General features: G+C 45.3%; 1 protein-coding gene across 1 annotated transcript in view; it reads left to right on the plus strand.

Moving 5' to 3' along the window:
- LOC147010519 (uncharacterized) overlaps positions 1–23,271 on the plus strand; it is a 77,430-nt gene that overhangs the window by 43,571 nt on the left and 10,588 nt on the right. The window contains exon 15 of the mRNA XM_085860368.1: positions 17,831–18,064. Coding sequence (XP_085716494.1) covers positions 17,831–18,064 — 234 coding nt within the window. The remainder of the gene's footprint in view (positions 1–17,830; positions 18,065–23,271) is intronic.

Genomic DNA, 23,271 nt, shown 5'->3' on the forward strand with positions numbered 1-23,271 from the left:
ATGTTCGTGAGAATAAGCGTGATGTAATTAACTCTAATTAAAGAGGAAGTGTCGAGTAGTGTTGAGCAAGCTCTTGTCTTTCATGCCCAAATGTCTGTTTGTAAGACCCCTTTTCCCCTATCCCAACACTGTGACGACACCCATGTACAATTTGTCTATTTCTATTTTTCCATTCTGCTCATGACATGTACAGAAGCCCTCAACACGGTCGGATAAGTGATGCCGATTACAGATCAGATTCAAGTGATGTGATCAATGAGAACCTGTTTGTGGTCATCGGGAAATAGGAACTCCATAGCTCGTATGAAGAACTGGAGTAAACCTATTAATCAGGCAGATTGGGTCCGTGCACATCAAAATCAGCGTTAAAAAGTGAATCGCCTGCCGGCTTTCACTCGGCCACTTCTGACAGGCTAGTTTGCTGCAGTCGTGTGATTTTAACTACTGATTTGCACCCAAATTAACAGGCAGACAAGTAGACATCTTGTCCTTCACCCGTCTGGCAGCGCTTCGGTCCTTGAAGACCCACGACCATTACAATATGCATTTCAGCTTGGTTACAGTCTGTGTAAAATGTGCATTTCATTTTTATGCTTCCGACACCAAAGGTGACTGGAGGCATTATGTTTTTGTGTTGTCCATCCATCCTTATATACGTAAGTCCATACGTCCGTCCATGCAAAGTCTCTTTATCGCGATAACTTAAGAACAGCTGAAGGGACCAAAGTCAAACTTGGTACACATATGATGTAAAGATGAACTTACTAGATTTTGGGGTAAAAAGGTCAGTGGTCAAGTTGCGGGAAAAATTATGATACCGCGCTAACTTATGAACCATTGATGGGGTTTTGACAAAACTTGGTATAAGTATACAGTATTATGCAAAGATGAACTGATTAGATGGCAGCATCAAAAGGTCAATTTCCGTGAGAGGTTTTCGTTACCCTGATTACTGAAGGGATCTCAGCTTTTCTCAAATATCTCAAATATACCAAATAGATGGCTGAAGGGATCTCAGTCAAACTTGGTACAAGTATGTATAATGATGTGTACATACACTAATTAGCCTGGTGTTGGCTCAGTGGTTAGGGTAGCGGCTTGGGATCCAAGGGTCCTGAGTTCAAGCCCCGTTGGCTGCTGAATTAATACACACCAGGGGGTTGACTCAGCCTGTCATCCTTCCGAGGTCGGCAAATTGAGTTCCAGCTTGCTGGGATAATTGAGCCATTCGAGTATTCTGCGACGGAGTGGCGACCTGTCCAGGATTGTCCCTAACAGCCCAGGAAACTGCTTCGTCAGCATCGACACTCTCTGTCGAGAGTATATTTCCAATTATTATTATTATTATTATTATTATTATTATTATTATTATACACTGATTAGATTGTGGGGTCATGAAGTCAAAGGTCATCTCAGGTAAAAATGTGATATTTGAGAACAGCTGAATGGATTTAAATCAAACTTGGTACAAGTATTTATCATGATGTAATGATATGAGCGGAGACATATCTGTCGACTTTGTGATGTCGAAGAGTGCCGTTCAAGTTGTATCTCTCTTCAGGGCGACATTGTGAAATGTTATTGCACATTTTCTCCTTGAAAGTTTCCCATTTCTCTGATACTGATTGCTTTCCTATTACTTTATCCCAATCTATGGCACCTCTCTCCTCATACTCACAAAATTTGCCTTCCTGAGATCTACAAGCCTCGTTCTACAATGTCAAACTCGTCTTAACAGAATCCGCTTACACACGATATATTGTGGTCATCTCTCCATAAATGCTGATCTACCTCAACCTTCTCCACCATATTTGGGTTGTAACCTAATTCGGAGTCTCACACTCCACTCCTCTTCATGGGATTATCTGAAACTGGATTAAATAGCAATCCTGGACTGTATCTCGAAATTCTTCCTCTGCCATGCCCTTTCCCTGTTCTTGGACCCAATCATATCCCTGCTAATTTATAGTCAGCCCACAATCGGAATTCTTCCCCTACCACATGCCTTTTTGAACTCATGAACTCTTTCCTGCTCCTCCCAGAGGAGCATGATAAGCCTATCCTCTGAGTTGCTTCCTATTCTTCCATACCTAATTTATATCCACATAGAGTCCTCCACATTAATTCACTCCTTCGTAAAAACCCCTTTCTCTTGATATAATAATATTCTTCACCGAGATTGCGACACCTCCTCCTATTTTCTCTTTCCTATCACGCCTCGACATCTTGTGGCCTTCTAGTCCCGTCTTCCAACTACCCTCCTCTTCAAACCAAGTCTCACTTACTGCAACGATATTGCACTCCTCACGATCCTCTCTCACTTTAAACTCCTCCATCGTATTATTCAAACTACTCGTGTTGGTGCGTAATTTTTAGATCATCTCTTCGAGTATGACCTAATAATATGGGTGTCGATGTCCTTCGATCCATCCGTCCGTCCGTCCGTCCGTCCGTTCACAATGAAGTTGAAGCGGGAGATCTCATCATTAGTGATCCTGATAGAGGTCAATGAGACGTACTCGATGGTATGACTTTCAAGGTCACCGAAGGTCAAGGTCATGAGGCCTTTGAAGTTGTGAAAATGACGATTTTCAAATTCTATCTCCTCCGCCATTTCTCAAGCGATCTTGAATTTGATTGTAGCATATGAATCTATGGGACAATATCTAAATTTGGTCGGGCCGGATTTTCGATATCGCTTTTGTTTTCGTGTCACGTGACTTAATAGTTGGCAAAAAATGCGAAAATGACCATTTTCAAAATCTATCTCCTCCTACATTTCTCAAGCGATCTTGAATTTGATTGTGGCATATGAATGTATGGGACAATATCTAAATTTGGTCGGGACGGATTTTCGAATTTCGCTTTTGTTTTCGCGTCACGTAACTTCAAAGTTTGCAAAAACTGCCCTACCTTCAGGAGGCTATATATTCTCAACTGGGCATGGTAAAAGTTAGTGAATGGTGTCATTGCATAGCAGCTGACCTTGTCTTTCATGTCCATTCGAAAGAATACCGATATCTTCGAATACGTACACGTCACGTGACTTTGAATTTTGCGAAAACTGCTTCATGTAGTTGCAAAATGACGATTTTCAAAATTTATCTCCTTCTACATTTCTTAAGTTATCTTGAATTTGATTGTGGCATATGAATCTATGGGACAATATCTAGATTTGGTCGGGCTGGATTTTCGATATTCGCTTTCGTTTTCGCGTCACGTGACTTCAAAGTTGGCCAAAAATCCCTCCTGACCCGAGAACACGACACCCTAGAAACAGGAACTCATGCTTGTTTCTCGCAGAGATGACCGTCACTCCCGCACGGGTGTATTTTTTTTAAAAACTCTTTCTCTCCTGTAATTATTTTTTCCTGTTTTCCCTGACCAATCATGTTCTCAGTTGCATATCTCTCCTTGCTCATCTCCGCCCCCCTTCCCCCCCCCCACCCCCTCAAGGTCAGGTCAGACCAGATCAGATACAATGTAAACCTGTACGAACTGTTTCATTGTCGGGTTATCAGTGACTAAATAGTCTCCCCCACCAGGTTTCCAGGTGTGGAAAAAATTCAGTTCTTCTCTTTTGGAGTCTGAAACCATTTATGAACAGCACACATCAAATACAAATAACAACAAACATGCGCATGGGAAAGAAGGATATATGGGACAAGCATTATCAAACACGATCCTCTTTCTGCCCAAAATGCACAGAACAATTGTCCTTGTACTATTCTGGTCAGCAAAAGACAGGGGAGAACTAAACATCTGGCGAGGGTGAATGGAGGGGAAGGCTGACAAGCATCGAGAAAGGGAACGGCAGACATGGCCACTTTGGGAGGGAAGGGGAATAGACACGCCCAGGCCACGATTGCAGTGTGTAAATACGAGGTCAGCCTTGAGGAGGAGAGGGTGTTAACAGAGTTAGGACAAACCACAGAGGCCTGGTGGATTGGAGACACAAGCCCACTACTTTGATCATACATTTCTTTCACCATTGAGTAATGAGATTCTCAAAACATTGGAAATACTAGTTTTGGATATATATGTATATATATATATATATATATATATATATATATATATATATATATATATATATATATCTTCTTCTTCTTTCGGCTGCTCCCGTTAGGGGTCGCCACAGCGGATCATCCATTATGATCCGCATAGTGATTTGGCACATGTTTTACGCCGGATGCCCTTCCTGACGCAACCCTGGTCGCCTCTTACGACACAGGGATATGGTACACCTATTTTAACCGGGGCATACACCGGCCCAGTATACTGGTACTCATTTCGCCGACCTCGGAAGGATGACAGGCTGAGTCAACCCCCTGGTGTATTAATTCAGTGGCTCAACAGGGCTTGAACTCAGGACCTCTTGGATCCCAAGCCGCTGCCCTAACCACTGCGCCAACACCAGGCTCATATATATATATATATATATATATATATATATATATATATATATATATATATATATATATATATATATATATATATATATATATATATATATATATATATATATATTTATACATATATATGTATACATATTAGGGTGGTCCAAAATCATAAGGGAAAAATTCAAAATTTGAATATTCTTGGGGCATGTTGATTATTTTGTTCTACCTGACTAGAAAATACTCCTGGCCAAATTTGCCACAGTTCCAAAAATATTTCGGGGTCCATCAAGAGGAAGGAAGTTGCTACATCCGGTGGGAGAGAAGAAGACGTCAGTGGGAGAGAGGGAGACGTCAGTTGAGCTTTCGGTTCGCTGTCGGTCGATGTTAAAAGTACTCTTTTATTTTTCTTTTTTTTATCTCTAATTTTTTTCTTCTTCTTTTTGATTCCCAGAAAAGTGAGTATGGCGTGTTCTACACGGATTCATAGCTTATTGACAGCTCAATAACATGAGCAATTTACTGTTCCTCTTGGAACTGTTCCTCTTGGATCAACCATTGGAGAAATTCACTGACCGCCAGTTGCGCACTGCCTACTGAGAACATTTTATGCTCTTTCCTTTCATTTTTCCTATTAGTATTGTGACATTATAATGAATCCGTTGAGAGACTTTGATGGACCCCTAAACCACCTCCAAATCTGCTAATTTTTTGTTTCTTTGCGTTTTTCAACGTCAGGAACGATTTGGCAAACATGCCCGCGAGAAGTTCGAACTTTCATTTTTTTGGACCACCCTAACATATATATATATATATATATATATATATATATATATATATATATATATATATATATATATATATATATATATATATATAGTGTTACGAATTTCAGTCCGCCCGGTGTGCGATCGGCCATGTAACTCAAATCGCGACCGCGTCGCCCACCGGAACGGAGAATTCAGTCGTGACCCTCCTTGGAACTACTGCCAGGAGCTAGTCACGGGTGGGTCTTTCGACCACACCACAATCATGCCAATCGGCCACCCGCGCAGGATAGGGTTGTTCGCCAAACTCGACCTACCTAAGTACCTGCGCGGGTAGTTAACCGGGCGATCGTACCTCACCGCTGGCCGGTCTAGGACACGAACCGCTTAAGCAGTCTGTTCCGTGCTTCAGTGATAACCGAGCGGTGTTATCGCCAGCCCCGACGGACGTGATTATTTACCAGGTGCTTACACCCCTCCTACCAATTCCTTCCGTGATGCAAGATGGAACTTTCAAACAAGGGAAAGGATGCAACGAAACGGGGAACAGTTCAACAAGCACATTTATTGCACACTCAGACAAGCACGTATTTTACAGCCATACAGTAATTCAGGCACGTATACAGTGAAAGCAAGCAAGGCAGAATTACAACCGAATAAAGTCTTTATTCCACACGCACATTTAGACAATTCTACTTGTAAGACGGCGCCACCACATGCATTTACACGAAAAGCAAAGGAAAAAGCCACCCTCAAAGGCAAGGGTAGCAGACAGGTTCGTGGACCAAATGTGCGTGGAACCTGGATGAGCGGCCAGGTCCACGAGACCGAAGGGTCTTACCCACGCCCTCGTGGTGCGATGGCGGGCAAGCCGCGATGTCAGCGTAGCTGCGCCTGGGTTTGTGCCCCTGGCGTGGCCGGCGAGCTCTCTCCGGCGCTCCCCGTCTGCCTTTCCCGTTGGCTTCGAGCTCCGTCTCGCGACTCTGCCCCACCGACACTGCCGCACCGACACTGCCACCATCTGCCGACACTGCACTCGACTTGACTGCCGACACTGCACTCGACTTGACTGCCGACACTGCACTCGACTTGACTGCCCCGTCTCCCGACTCTCCAGACTGCCGACACCGACACACTGCACTCGACTTGACTGCCCCGCCGACACTGCTTGACTTCCACTCCACCGACTTCAGACTTGACTGCCCCGTGACTGCTACACTGCCTGCACTGCTCCACCGACACTGCCGACACTGCTCCACCGACACTGCACTGCCGACCCTGCACTCGACTTGATTACCCCGCCGACACTGCTTGACTTCCACTCCACTGACTCCAGACTTGACTGCCACTTGACTGCTGCAAGCTGTGTTGTGCTCGCGCTTACATAGGCCGGCGGAGGAGCGCATATGCAAATTTGTGGATCACAGCAGGTTCGGAGGCGGGGCTACATCACCTGATGCTCAGCGATTGGATGGAAGAAAAGTGGGCGTGAATCATTCTTGATCCGCTTTTCGAGGCGAAAGGAACCCATTCACAACCCATGGCACGACGTTCGGTAGAAAGGCGAAGGTGGTGGGAGTTTGCTGTGGTGCTTTGGGAAGGGTGTTGGTGGTGGCGATTTGGTTGCTGGCGGGCGTCGTTTGAGAATGGCGGTGAAGCGATGTTTGCGGGGTGGAGTTGTGGAGGTAAAGAGGCGAAGGTGGTGGTGTTTGAGTTGTAGTTGTTTGGGAATGATGTAGATGGTGGCGATTTGGTTGTTGGGGGATGATTGGTCCAAAATAATGTTGGAGAAAAGAAAAACGGCTAACTCGAAGGATCACAGCCCTGTGAACACGGAAATTCCCTCTAAACAACGGTGGGGAAATCTAACTACACACTTACTTATCGTCATAACTTATCTAAGGTCCTTTATGGTGGTCTGCGAATTTCCACAGCCGTAACAATATATATATATATATATATATATATATATATATATATATATATATATATATATATATATATATATATATATATATATATATATATACTAGTAAAGGTGCCCGTCTTCGACAGGCGTCACTGGCAACATATGGTAAAAGACAGATCGCATGAATGTATTTTAAACAATATATTATATCATTTTTATCCATTGATTATCATTCAGGTTTTACCCTTCGACTGTCCCGCAGTAGCTCCACTTCGATGACATTACCACGTAGTTTAGTGACTACACAACGTGTACCATTTGTGCATTCCGGAGGATCCATAGAGCGCTTTAAAATTACAGGGCACCCTACTTTAAAGTGATCCAAAAGGCCGGATCAGTTTCGTCTACATATTCATATCTTGTAGATTTTTGCTGATTCTGAAACTGTTAACAGCATGTCGATCGGATGGTTCTGTGATTTTCTACGGTAGTAAACAGAAGTACAACTTAAGCCTGTACGCCACTATGTGGAGACCCGAGGACCTAATATTTCACAACAAACTAAAAACTCACAAAATTTGAAGATATTTTAAATAAACAATTTATTATAATATCAATTAAATATCATTTTTATCCATCGATAATATGAATTGTTGTGTACGGCTATAGTTGTTCTCCTTGGATCTGCGTATCCATCCACGATCTATGTTCTAATGAAGTGCAGTAGGAATAATAAAAACAGCACCGTGCGGGAGTGTAGGTAATCTCTCCAAAGCTCTCGGAAAGCCTTAAAATGCATCACGATCGGTTTGATTGTGAACAGATATACGGACGGACGGACATCGAGACCAGTTTTATTAGGTCATCATGAAGGTACCGCTTGATATTATGCATTGAAATAGAGATATGAATCCTCAAGTGAGTTTATTATATGTCTATGATTGATAGCTTATTGACAGCTCAATAACATGAGCAATTTACTATGGCGTATAGTGATTAATAATAACATACTCTACAAAAGGTTTTACGCAGCACATTATTCACAGTTCAGATTGCTCACATTGACCATTCAAGACTAAGTTATTATACCACTAAATGAGAAATCCTGCAACGATCATTTACACATTAAAGTTAAAGTATTTCTTTGTAAACCACGTTCCTGGTAATTTTGTTCGGAGCAAAAATGGTTATGTTTTTTTTTGCTGCGGGGTTGCGAAAGTGCTACGTACAACATTCCGTGGGTAAATGAAGGAGAGCATTAATGTAAGCCAATGCGAGCGAATGTTTGGCCCTGTGCCTTGTTGATGGTGATGGCAAAACACGGTTTTACAGGAAATTGGATTCTTTTGAATGCAAATGGTAGATCAGTATCAGTAGGTATAATGGGAATCCTTGGTATCATTCTGGTTTTCCCCTTCGACTGTCCATCCAGTAGCTCCACTTTGATGGCATTAGCACGTAGTTTAGTGACTACACAACGTGTACCATTCGTGAGTTCCGGAGGATCCAGAGAGCGCATTAAAATTATCGGGCACCCTACTTTGAGAATGCAACGATGGGATGGAATTCCAGAAAGCTTTATTGAGTCCAGAAATTCCTGGGGATAATGAACGGCATTGTCTGGGTTTAGAGTACTGTTGATTGCAGTATAGGAGGTAGATTGGCCTGGAAAATTTTCGATGATTGATTGATTTATCGCATTTACAGTTTCGTTTATGGGAGCTAATATAGCTTTATCCAAAAAGTAGGCAGAGTTATTGGCATCAGCATGAATGTCTGGATACACCACTTGTATCAAAGCTTCTGCACTGTCAACCGCTTCAAACTGGCTGAGGGAAACGTAATCGGGATGTTGAATGGTAGGTTGTAGACCTTCTCCAACTGAACGAACCTGCTTCACCGTCATCAGCATCAAGCCTCATGTTGGTTTTCAGTTGCATTGTAGTTGTACGATGCCAAAGATGAGACTTTTTGAGTGTGGCGTCAACAATGGTTGGTCTGGTTCCGTGTCTGACGACAGGTAATATTTGTCGAAAATCACCACATAGCATGGTGGGAATGCCTCCGAATGGTCTTTCTTCGCCTCTTATGTCTCATAATGTCCGATCTATGGCTTCGTCGGCTTTCCGGTGTGCCATGGGTGCCTCGTCCATAATTGTACCCTGACATTCACTGAATACGCGAGCGAGTGAAGTTCCTTTTTTGACAGCGCAAGTAGGATAGTCCTGGACATGGAGTTGTAGAGGGACTTTGAACGTGGAGTGGATCGTTCTTCCTCCTGTTATTAGATTTGCCGCAATACCACTTGAAGCACAGGATATGGCTATTTTTCCTTGAGATCTGATGGAGGCTAGAATGACATTGATCAAGAAAGTTTTACTGGTTCCTACAGGAGCATCTAAGAAAATGATGCCAGGTGTTTGCTGGAAAACGCGCGCATTGAATTCATCATACACCGTTCGCTGCTCTGGATTCAATTTTTGAGAGTTGAAATGAAGGAACTGTAATTGCTCGGCAACATCGTAATTCAGGTATCGTGTATACTCTATGCCGAAACCTGTATGAGCGGGAAGTTCAAAATGTCGTCCATAGTTGGAAATATTCCTACCGGTCATACGATGTACATGATCGTGTATCCTAGGTGACAGGATAGGTTAGTCGAACAAGGACAGTACAGGGGGTTAGGGGACGATTTATAGTGGGGAAGTAAAAATAAAAAAAGAAGTTGGGGCTAAATTGGGGTTTGACAAATTAAGGGAGTGGGTATAGACAGTGACAGGCAAAGGCGATAAGTTGGGAGGGAGACCGTAGGGTAGGTCCGAGCCCGCCTTCCGAGTGGCCAGCACCACCGCACTCCCTCCACCAACCTCCACTGAACGGCGAAGGCTGGCCAGCTTCATCGGCAGCTGTTGTTTAGCTGCAAGGCCTGTGCCGGCTGGATCGGCTGCAGCTGCTGTGCTGCAAGGCCTGTACCGGCCGGATCGTCTGCAGCTGTTTTCTGCAAGGCCTGTGCCGGCCAGTTCATCTGCCGGCTGTGTTTGCCTGCAGCGGCCTTGTTCTGCAGGCTGTGTTTGCCTGATCACCTTTGCCATGCCATGCCCACTGCCCCTGTTCACCAGCCCCGTTCAATTTTTGCTTTGCCCCCCCCCTGTTCATTGCCATGTGCGCCAGGATCAGAAAGCAACAGTTTGCAAGCTGCGAGAACTGCCCTGTTGGCAGCTACAACACGGGCCTGCAGTGGCGGCCCGTGCACCGTGTTTGCGTCCATCCATTCATCCATCCATTCGTTGTGTTCATTGCGTGTGCCACTTGAGCTGGCACGGAGACTGCATTTGTGCAGCCCATGCACCGTTGTGGTTCACTGCGTTCAGTTCAAAAGGGAAGGCCTTGGACTGCGTGTGAGCAGCCGGCCACGTTCCCTGTCACCTGCATTGTTTGAGCCAGAGACTGCATGCGAGCAGCCTGGCTCCCTGCTAACTGCTTTCTTTTTGCAGAGTTCATTGATCCTGGGCCATGGTTTAGTGTAAAATTTGTAAGTTAAGGTTAAGATGCACTGTAAATATGAGTGCGCCCCCGGCATGTCTGTCTTAGCGCCGGCAATTTTATTTAAGTCGTCCGTGTGAGTGAGTTTGTTTAGGTAGTTACTCAGCCCTCAGGTTATTTATTTTGGGGACACGAATACCATGAATGTCGCACTCAGGGATCCGTAGGTAAAATGTACTAGGGGAGAACTACACACACATATACACATGATGGCACACGGAAATTTGACGACTCGGGACGAGTCTGTAAAAAGGGGAGGGGGTAGTGTTGTGGTTGACGAAATTCGCAAACCACCATTCAGGTCCCGTAGGTGAGATATCTCTGTAAGTATATGTGTAGTTAGCCCAAACCCGTTGTTTAGAGGGAATAAATGTTATTCATTCGGGCTGCGACCCTTTTAGATAGCCGTTTTTCTTTTACTATCTTTATTTTGGACCAGCCGCCATTACTACCACCACAACCACCACCAACCACGTCTCAACAGCCATCACACAACAACCACCAACCGCAACGCCGCTTCACAATAACAACAACGCCAACAGCCACGACCTTTACCGTCACAACTCGCCCTCGCAACCATCGCATCACCGCCATTCCCGCGCCGCTTGTGGGCACCGATACTAGACTCGTACAGGGCGCGCACCGAGCAGCGGGTGCAAAAACACCAGCCTTTCCGAGAAATTGGATCAAGAATGATTCACGCCCACTTCTGTTCCGTCCTATCAGCGAGCGTGGGGCGATTTGGCCCCGCCTCCAGGCGCGTCGGAGTATAATCGCTATATGCAGATTCGCGGATCAAGAATGATTCACGCCCACTTTTCCTCTGTCCAATGGGGAGCGTGGCTCCGCCCCCGAGCCGTTCCTGATCCAAAAATCTGCATATGGTTTCTCCTGTCGCACTATGGAGCGCCGAGCGCGGAGCGAATCAGGGCAGTTGGACGGAGTTGAGAAGAGTGGAGAGTGGGAGAGTTGGAGAGTTGTGGCGGCGGCGAAGGCAGTTGAGCAGTTTGAGCAGTTGGAGGGAGTTGAGAAGAGTGGAGAGTGGGAGAGTTGGAGAGTTGTGGCGGCGGCGAAGGCAGTTGGACGGAGTTGAGAAGAGTGGAGAGTGGGAGAGTTGGAGAGTTGTGGCGGCGGCGAAGGCAGTTGGGAAGAGTTGAGAGTTGAGAAGAGGAAAGAGTTGGAGAGTTGTGGCGGCGGCGAAATCAGTCGAGAGAGTGTCTGTCGGGGTCCGGAGAGGCTGGAGAAGCCAAGAAGCTTTGTGGAGGTCGGCGCTCGTGTCAGAGTCGGGGAGCTGCGGAGAGGGGAGGCCAGTAACGCGATTGAGGTCGCAGTGGAGTCGCTCGTCGCGGGACCCAAGCCATCCAGATATCCTCTTTCCCCCGAGCATCAACAACCCCTCCCTGTTTCCCCCCCACGCTGAGATAGTGTGAGAAGGGGGCCCCGTTCCCACCCCATTGCAGGCAGTGCCAGCGAGGCCCGTGGAGTCGGGGCGCCGCCGCCATTTTGCGGCTCATCACCAGACGGGTAGGCTCGACGCGGTCTCGGCCCCAGGCCCGTCTGCCCCCTTGTATTTGAGGGTGGCCTCTTTTTCTTTTGCTTTGGAGTATATGTGTTGTCGGCGCCGTCTGTGAAGTAAAACTGTATAAGTGTTGCCGTGTGCTCGGTAGTCGGTAGTAGATCTGCATTGTGTTTCTCTTTTGTTACATTTGCTTTTTGTGCAGAATTGTCGTGTTACTTTTACATTTGCTTTTGGTGCATAATTGTTGATTGTATATGTGTGCTTTCCGTTTGCCGCGGAATAAATGTGCTTTATGTTGAACTGTTTTTCCCGTTTCGCTTCGTCTTTTCTTTTATTGAATCTTCATCTTACTTCACGTAAAGGGTTGGTCGTGGGCTAAATACGCCCAATAATTAATCGAACCGTCGAGGTTGACGATAACACCGCTCGGTTATCCCGATAGTACGGAACGGGTCGCTTAAAGTGGCCCGTGTCCGAAGTCGACCTGCGGCGAGGTGCGATCGCCCGGTCTACCCTCCGTGTGGGTACTTAGGTAGGTCGAATTTGGCGAGCAACCCTATCCCACGCGGGGGGCCGATTGGCACGATCGTGGTGAGGCCGAAAGGCCCACCCGTGACTATTTCCCGGCGTTAGTCCGAGAGGGTCACGACGGGATTGTCCGTCCGGTGGGCGACGTGCCGCGATTCGAGTTACGTGGCCGCCTGCACGCCGGCGGGCGCGAATCCGCAACAATATATATATATATATATATATATATATATATATATATATATATATATATATATATATATATATATATATATATACAATATATATATATATATATATATATATATATATATATATATATATATATATATATATATATATATATATATATATATATATATATATATATATATATATATATATATATATATATATATATATATATATATATATATATATATATATATATATATATATATATATATATATATATATATATATATATATATATATATATATACATATATATACATATATATACATATATATATATATATATATACATATATATATATATATATATATATATATATATATATACACATATATATACATATATATATATACATATACATATATATATACATATACACACATATATACATACATATATATATATATATATATATATATATATATATATATACATATATATATATATTGTTGCGAATTCGCGCCCGCCGGCGTGCGAGCGGCCACGTAACTCGAATCGCGGCACGTCACCCACCGGACGGACAATTCCGTCGTGACCCTCTCGGACTAACGCCGGGAACTAGTCATGGGTGGGCCTTTCGGCCTCACCACGATCGTGCCAATCGGCCCCCCGCGTGGGATAGGGTTGTTCGCCAAATTCGACCTACCTAAGTACCCACATGGAGGGTAGACCGGGCGATCGCACCTCGCCGCAGGTCGACTTCGGACACGGGCCACTTTAAGCGACCCGTTCCGTACTATCGGGATAACCGAGCGGTGTTATCGTCAACCTTGACGGTTCCGATTAATTATCGGGCGTATTTAGCCCACTACCAACCCTTTACCTGAAGTAAGATGGAGATTCAATTAAAGAAAAGACGAAGCGAAACGGGAAAAACAGTTCAACATAAGGCACATTTATTCCGTGGCACATGGATAGCACACATAAACATTTACAACAATTATGCACCAAAAGCAAATGTAACAAAAGAAACACAACAATGCAGATCTACTACCGACTACGCGAGCACACGGCAACACTTACACAGTTTTACTTTACAGACAGCGCCGACAACACATATACTCAAAAGCAAAAGAAAAGGGCCACCCTCAATGACAAGGGGGCAGACGTGGTCTGTGGGCGCGAGACCGGGTGGAGCCTACCCGTCTTGTGTTGAGCTGCAAATGTCGCGGCGGTGCCCCGACTCCCCGCTCCTCCGCGGGTTTCGTTGGCACTGCCTGGAATGGGGTGGGAATGGGGCCCCCTATTCCGCACTATCTCAGCGCGGGGGGGAAAAAAGGGGGGAATTGTTGATGCTCTGGGGAAAGAGGATAGCTGGCTTGCTTGGGTCCCACGATGAGCAACTCCACTGCGACCTCGACCGCGTTCCCAGCTTCCCCTCTCTGCAGCTCCCCGACAGACTCCGAACCCCGACAGACTCCGACTCTCCTCCAGACCCGTCTTGACTGCTGCTGCCACACTCCGTCGCCGCCACACCTCTTCAACTCGCCCGAGCCCAAAAAACTGCGACTGCCTCCAACTGCTTCCGACCCAAAACTCTGAATTTGCCCCGCGCTCGGCGCTTTATAGTACGGCAGGAGAACCCATATGCAAATTTCCGGATCAGGATGAGCTCGGGGGCGGAGCCACGCTTGCCCATTGGACGGAGGAAAAGTGGGCGTGAACCTCCCCTGATCCTCGAATTTGCATATATCGATTCTACTCCGACGCGCCTGGAGGCGGGGCCAAATCGCACCGCGCTTACTGATAGGACGGATCAGAAGTGGGCGTGTATCATTCCTGATCCGACTTTTCCTCGGAAAGGCCGCTTTTTGCACCCGCGGCTCAGCGCGCGTCCCGCACGAGGCCAGGACAGCCTGACGCTCGGTGCCCACAAGCGGTGCGGGAATGGCGGCAGAAGGAGGAGAGGTGAAGGTGGTGGAGGGTCTAAAGTGGCGGTCCCTGGCCACGGTGACGCTTGGAATGGCGGTGATGCGATGGTTGCGGGAGCGAGCCGTGACGGTAAAGGTCGTGGCTGTTGGCGTTGTTGTTGTTGTTGTGAAGCGGCGTTGCGGTTGGTGGTTGTTGTGTGATGGCGGTTGAGACGTGGTTGGTTCAAAATAAAGATAGAACAGAAAAACGGCTATCTTAAAGGGTCGCAGCCCGAATGAATCACATTTATTCCCTCTAAACAATGGGTTTGGGCCGAACTACACATGTACTTACAGAGATATCTCACCTACGGGACCTGAATGGTGGTTTGCGAATTTCCTCAACCACAACAATATATATCCATGAGGCTCCGCGAGGAGGAGTGATGCAAGGGACACATCAGCCATTTTGGAGTTAATGCCACATAGCACTATTTTAACCCTTACCCTGTCATCCGAGCCTATCATCGTCATATCACTAATAAATGTCGCTTACATCACTCCTACTCGCGAGGCCTCATATATATATATATATATATATGTATGTATATATATATATATATATGTATATATATATATATATAGATATATATATATATATATATATATATATATATATATATATATATATATATATATATATACATATATATATATATACATATATATATATACATATATATATATATATATATATATATATATATATATATATATATATATATATATATATATATATATATATATACAGTCATGCGCCATCTAACGACGGGGTTACGTTCTGAGAAACGCGTCGTTAAGCGACGTCGTTGTGCGAACATCGTTTTTTTTTTTCGTTTTCGAACATCGTACTTACACAAACCGAGACACCTCGGCTATATGGTTTAACCTATTGCTCCTCGGATACAAACCTGTGCAGCATGTTACTGTACTGAATACTGTCGGCAATTGTAACACACATCCAAGAGAGACGGAAGACTCGTTAGATTTACTTTTGTGCTGTTCATGATGGCCATCGGTGTTGTTAGCAGCAGCTTACAATCTCCTCTCGCATCGATTATAGAAAGGTGAATAATTAGCGTTTGGATTTTATAAATACATAATCATTCCGTCGATGTTATAATTTACAAATGAAGAAACGAGCACCTGTCAATTGTGATATATATTTTCGGAATAGTGCGATTGTTTTAACAACATAAAAAGCTTCACCAAAAACAAATATGTGTTTCAATGTCGACTAAGAACAACGATTTATTCGCGGAATTCTTCAATGCAAAGGTAATTTACTTGCTAGAAGGTAAACGTGCAAACATTGGTTCAGTTTGAAAGCCGATTTCCTTGAATCCCGATTTAGCACGACCCTGTTTTTTTCGCGATGACATTTTATGGACCTCAACGATCGCATTATAACAGGGCCACACTGTCGTTTATGATTAAGAGGTATTATGTACTGTACAGTGTACATAATTGTATGTGCTATTTTTATACGAGGTTACATTACTTGGCGATAGGAATTTTTCACTTACATTTTTTTTTTTTTACCAGAGCTGGCAGATCCGTCGTATTTGCGATCCGTCGTTGCCCGGAACGTCGTTAAGCGGTGCATGACTATATATATATATATATATATATATATATATATATATATATATATATATATATATATATATATATATATATATATATATATATATATATATATAACCGGGCGTAGTGGCATGCGCCTGTAATCCGGCTACTCGGAGGCTTGGGTTGGAGGATCGCTTGAGGATGGTGTAGAGCATCCTCTGCGCTATGACAGGGTGTAGAGCAGCCCGGAATCATGGTGAAACCCAATCCTTATCCGTGTCGTAAGGGGCAACCAGGGTTGCGTCAGGAAGGGCATCCGGCGTAAAACCTGTGCCAAATCAGTATGCGGATCATAACGGATGATCCGCTGTGGCGACCCCTAACGGGAGCAGCCGAAAGACGAACAACAACGTATGTATGTATATATATATATATATATATATATATATATATATATATATATATATATATATATATATATATATATATTGTTTCTGATTTGGAAACCTATCGCACACCACATACAGATCCTATAGAGCAGTTATATTGGCGGTAAGTACGTGTTTTCAGTTACGGTACCGTCCCTTGTTTAATGGGTGATTAAATGTAAATGCGCTGAGTAGTTATTTTGATAGTTTGGGTTTTTCTTTCATTTATTTACACCACCACCAACAACTACAACAACACCAGCATCGTTTCACCTTCATCTCGGTTCTTCCCACCGACGCCATCGCTCACGTGCGAACCGCTCGGATCGCACACGGAACGAGTACGCTAAGTGGCTCGTTCTGTACGGGTGCCGTCGAGGGTGAATTTCCCCGGTAGGTTGGACCATGTGGGTATTTAGGTAAATTGAAATTGGCAATCGACCCTACCCCACGTGGTCTGTCTATTGGTCCGAAAGGGACCCGTACTTTTCTGGAGTTTTCCGAAAAGATACGATCTAAATTCCGGGTGATCGGTCGAGCTGACTCTACGTCTCCATCTGGTGGTCATGCTCGCGGCCGACGTATGTATATGTATACGTTGGATTTTTGCTTGTTCAGGTATCTTCTGATGACTCCAATGCAGTACTGTTTCTGCAGTATTTGGTCTTCCATTTGATTTGAATTGAATATATTTTAATCCCATTCTGAATTCAATTGAATAATAATAAACATCATGGGTCAGGGTCAGGGTAATGTCAAAGCGGGGTTGCATCAAAGTGGGACGTCTTGATTATCGTTCATCACTGCCAGCAGTTATTAAGTGGCAGTTGTAGTTATATCTGTTATTAATTATGAAGCACACAAACACCACTCAAAATACACGACACAAAACGACACAAACACCACACAAAACAAGTCCTGATGAAGTTCTGCAATCTCTGATTGCTCTTTTTTGTTACACTTTGATTTCACCATCTAAGTTCTGATCTTTGTTTTGACATTGATTTCTGTTTACTCTCCAGCTTGAAAACGTGCTTTACAGCATCGATGGTATCGTGAAGTTGATCGACTTTGGCCTGGCTGTATATTTTATACAAGGTCAAAAATTCAGTCAATGCTGTGGCACACCTGATTATATGGCGCCAGAGATCACGGATGAGGGCTATGAAGGTCCCCCAGTTGATGTCTGGGCACTTGGCATCCTGTTGACAAAATTATTCCTTGGAGAAAAATTTGCCGGTGCTGACATTGTTCATGTGAGTATTATTTATAACTTGCAAATACAACCCTTCGCTTCGCTGACGGGATATGAAGGGGGTGGGGGGGGAGAAAGAGTGATGGGAGGGAGAATGGAGGGAGGGAGAAGAGAGGGGAGGGAGGGGATGGTGAGAGGATGGAGGTGAGGGGGAGGGAGAGAGGGATGGGGGAGGGAGAGAGTGGGGTGAGTGAGGAGGAGGGGGAAAGAGAGAGGAGGGAGGGTGCGGGGAAGGGAAGGCAGACGTGCTGTGGAGCGTTAATTACGATTCATACTGTCTCATCGACATTATTCTGCAGAGAATAACAGTGAAGATGGAAACAAAACAAGAAAAAGGCATCGTGCCAAGCACGATACTTGCAAAATCCATCTCCTCCCCAAAGGTTGCATGGATACATCAAATTCTCCATTTCATTAAGACTAAAATTGACAATCTCAATCAAAGCTCAGGTCAATCGGATGAAAATTGATTATTTTTCAGATTGAAATTGATGCTTTTCGAAGCTTGACCTTGAGTTGACCTTTGACCTTTTGACCTCAAAAACATTTGGTTTCCAAATTCAGTGATTCAATTCCTGCTGAATTTTCAGCTTAATCTGATGAAAATTAATGATTTTTCAGATAAAAATTAATGATTTTAGAAGTTTGACCTTTGATCTCAAAAATAGTTGGATTCCCAATCCAGTGACGCAATATGCAAATCTTGTTCAAATTTCAAATTAATCTGATGAAAAATGTCTATTTTAGAAATTTGACCTCAAGATGACCTTTGACCTCAAAATAAATAGGCTTCTCAGTTGAGACTACCTCTACAACTTGGTAAAGTTTCATGACGATCGGTTTAGAATTGTGACCTGTCGGTGAAACAGACAGACAGGCAGAATAACAAAATCGACTGACCAATATACAGTAGACTACGCGTAAGTCGGCAGCGTGTAACTCATCACTTCGCTAAAGTCGGCAGCGTCAAAAAGTCCAGAATTTATCTAATGTTAAATCCCTTGGAATAAAGACTGTAAATCGTCATCTCTAAGTCGTCACTTCGTCTAAATCGTCAGATGTCCGTTCCCACGTAATGGAAACTCAAGTAAATTACCATGCCTAACTCATCACACGGAACTGCTGTCTCGTGAGAAGCCAGATTTCATGGAATTGTGATGCGCGCTCATTGGTGTACACCGCCAGTGATAGGCTATTTATAACTGCACTGCGTTCAGCTCAGTCAGCGCGCCGTCCCACATGCATCTGAAGAGGTAGACAGGCTACGCAATGCAGTCTCTGGCGAAGGAGTAAAGGATCGATCAAGCTTTGTGTTGAAGTCTGATCATGGTTTTATATTGGCTTGTTTTGTACATCACCGCACTCACACGTAGGCATTGAGTGGTCGTCATCACCACGATGATTGTGTCATGTAATTTTTCGATGGTATATAAGTTCTCATTACATATGAAAACTCATTCTACATTCATTCCAATGAATGAATTCCAACAGCAATTCATTCCAGATTTGTTGATGGTGATATACCATCACCGATGGTATATGAGTTGTCATGCAGTTGTTCATTATCTTTACTTTTGATAAACTGATTCATGAATTCCATATTTGCTTGATCACTTTCCAACTCACCAATGAACCCCCACCTATGCACCGAAGATTGTGTTTCCCTTTTGGTACAATAGCTGGCTTAGTGATTGTTGCGCCCTCTCACACGTACGTGTCCAGGCCACGCGCGACTTCATTCTTCACCCCACAGTCATGAATGTTCGCATACACGTAAGTCGTCACACGTCTAAGTCGTCACTTTTTTCTCGGTCCCGATGGTGACTACTTACAAGTAGTCTACTGTACTTGAAAAATCTTTGATTTTGCAAGTAATAATGTCTGAAATCCATTTTCTACCAGTCATATCATAAATACCACCCGGAGACAAACACTGCCAGGACACGTCTGGAAATAACACCGTCCGGAGACAAACACGGAATGCCCAAAGATAAACATCGCCCGGGCATAAACACTGCCGGACACGACTGAAGACAAACACCGTGATGCACCCAGACATGTCCAGAGACAGATAGAGGAGGAGTAGATTGGGACCATACTCTGTGCGACGCGGTGGTGCTGCTTAAGCCGTCTCCTTGGCTATTGGGTACAATCATGGATGGGTCGCCACTCCGACATTGTGCCAGCATGCTGGCTCTCATTTTGCCGACCTCGGAAGGATGACAGGCCGAGTTAACCCCACCTGGTATTGATTCAACAGCTGAGCAGGATTTGAACTCAGGACCCGAGGACCCAAAGCCCGCAACCCTAACCATTAAGCCAACACCAGGCATACAGGCTATCTGTGCAGCCCAGTACAATGCAGATATGTTCAGGATATTGAACCGAGGTCAGAGCTCGTTTCATTTACGTATGTTGGAAGCAACCTTCATCCTTACCACCGACCCAATACTATGTCGTCAAAAGGATCTCTGTGTCTCTTTCAGCATGGAAAGATCAAGGGAAGTACGGTAACAAATGGAGAATGGACCGAAGGGGAAACCCATCCCTCCTCTCTCCAGGATGTGGTTGCAAACGTCAATCATCGACGAACTCTGCTCCAGCCAATGGGAGCTCGAGGTTAAGATGATGAGCCGACCAATGGGCGTTTGAATTAACCGTGATGTCATTACGGTTGAACCAATCAGCGTCTACCTTATTGAGACCTGCGTATAAAGCACAGCCATCACTTCCTTCTTCACTTGCTGCGATTTTTACCCTGGAGAGTGCAGCACGAAAAGCTTCGGACACTATTATGTCGTGTTTGTTTGTATCCATATTAAAGTTCTGTCGTACCAAACATCTGCATATATATATATATATATATATATATATATATATATATATATATATATATATATATATATATATATATATATATATATATATATATATTGTTGCGGATTCGCGCCCGCCGGCGTGCTGACGGCCACGTAACTCGAATCGCGGCACGTCGCCCACCGGACGGACAATCCAGTCGTGACCCTCTCGGACTAACGCCGGGAACCAGTCACGGGTGGACCTTTCGGTCTCACCGCGATCGAGCCAATCAGCCCCCGCGTGGGATAGGGTTGCTCGCCAAATTCGACCTACCTAAGTACCCACGCGGAGGGTAGACCGGGCGATCGCACCTCGCCGCAGGTCGACTTCGGACACGGGCCACTTAAGCGACCCGTTCCGTACTATCGGGATAACCGAGCGGTGTTATTCGTCGACCTCGACGGTTCGATTAATTATCGGGCGTATTCAGCCCACTACCAACCCTTTACGTGAAGCAAGATGAGGATTCAATGAAAGAAATGACGAAGCGAAGCGGGAAACAGTTCAACACAAAGCACATTTATTCGCGCTGAACGGAAAGCACACATATTCAATTCCACCAAAAGCACATAGAAAAGGAAAACACAATGCAATTTACACAAAAAGCAAATGCGACAATGCAGATCTAATACCGATTACGCGAGCACACGGCAACACTTATACAATTTTACTTCACAGACGGCGCCGACAACACATACCCAAAACCAAGGAAAAGAATACCCTCAAAGATGAGGCGGGCCTGAGGCCGAGACCGGGTCGGGCCTACCCGTCTGGTGATGAGACGCGGAGCGGCGATGGTGCCTCAACTCCGCGGGCCTCGCGGGCAGTGTCTGGTAGGGGGTGGGAAAGGGGCCCCCTTGGTCGCACTATCTCAGCGCGGGGGGAAACAGGAGGGGGTTGCTGATGCTCGGGGTATAGAGGATTCCTACTCTGCCTCGAGTCCCGCGACGAGCGTCTCCACCTCGGCCAGGTCGCGCTGTCGGCCTCCCTGGGGTGCAGCTCCCTGCACGACGCGAGCACCCCCTCGTCTGCCCTCGCCGCCTCTCCACAGTTCCGTCCCCTCCGCTCCGACTCCACCGCCCGCGAAGTCTTAACTCTCTGTTCTCCTTGACTGACAAACACGGTCGCTTATATCAGCCCCGTGGCTTCGCTCTCTCATCTTTGACCCCCTCCCTTCGACCTTTCACCTCGCTCCCCATTGGCCCGAGAAAAAGTGGGCGTGAATGCTTTTTGATCCATAAATTTGCATATATCGATCGCCCTCCAACGCCCTGGAGGCGGGGCCAAATCGCCCCTCGCTCACCGATTGGACGGCACAAAAGTGGGCGTGTGTCGTTTTTGATCCGTTTTTGAAGCAGAAAATCCGTGGTTTTGTACACGCTGTTCGGCGCGCGCCCTGCACGAGTCCAACACCGGTACCCACAAGCGGCGCAAGAACGGTGGCGATGCGACGGTTGCGAGGTGTGACGTGAAGGTCGTGGCGGTTGTGGTGAAGCGGCGTTGTGGTTGGTGGTTGATGTTGTGACTGGTGGTGGTAACAATGGCGGTTGGTCCAAAATAAAGATAGTAAAAGAAAAACGGCTATCCTGAAGAGTCGCAGCACGCATAAATGACATGTATTCCCACTAGACAACGGGTTTGGGCCTAACTACACATGTACTTACCGAGATACCTCACCGAAGGGACCTGAATGGTGGTTTGCGAATTTGGTAACCACAACACTACCCCCTCCCCTTTTTACAGACTCGTCCCGAGTCGTCAAATTTTCGTGTGCCATCATGTGTAGTTTTCCCCTAGTACATTTTACCTACGGATCCCTGAGTGCGACATTCATGGTATTCGTGTCCCCAAAATAAATAACCTGAGGGCTGCGTAACTACCTAAACAAACTCACTCACACGAACGACTTAAATAAAATTGCCGGCGCTAGACAGACATGCCGGGGGCGCACTCATATGTACAGTACATCTTAATCTTAACTTACAAATTTTACACTAAACCATGGCCCAGGATCAATGAACTCTGCAAAAGAAAAGCAGTTAACAGGGAGCCAGGCTGCCCACATGCAGTCTCTGGCTCAAACAATGCAGGTGACAGGGAACGTGGCTGGCTGCTCACACGCAGTCCAAGGCCTTCCCTTTTGAACTGAACGCAGTGAACCACAACGGTGCATGGGCTGCACAACGCAGTCTCCGTGCCCGCTCAAGTGGCACACGCAATGAGCACAACGAATGGACGGATGAACACAAACACGGTGCACGGGCCGCCACTGCAGGCCCGTGTTGTAGCTGCCAACAGGGCAGTTCTTGCAGCTTGCAAACTGTTGCCTTGCGGATCCTGGCGCACATG

This window comes from Eptatretus burgeri, chromosome 16 (genome assembly GCF_056783735.1).
Source record: "Eptatretus burgeri isolate ZD-2024b chromosome 16, Ebu_testis_v1, whole genome shotgun sequence".
Taxonomy (NCBI): domain Eukaryota; kingdom Metazoa; phylum Chordata; class Myxini; order Myxiniformes; family Myxinidae; genus Eptatretus; species Eptatretus burgeri.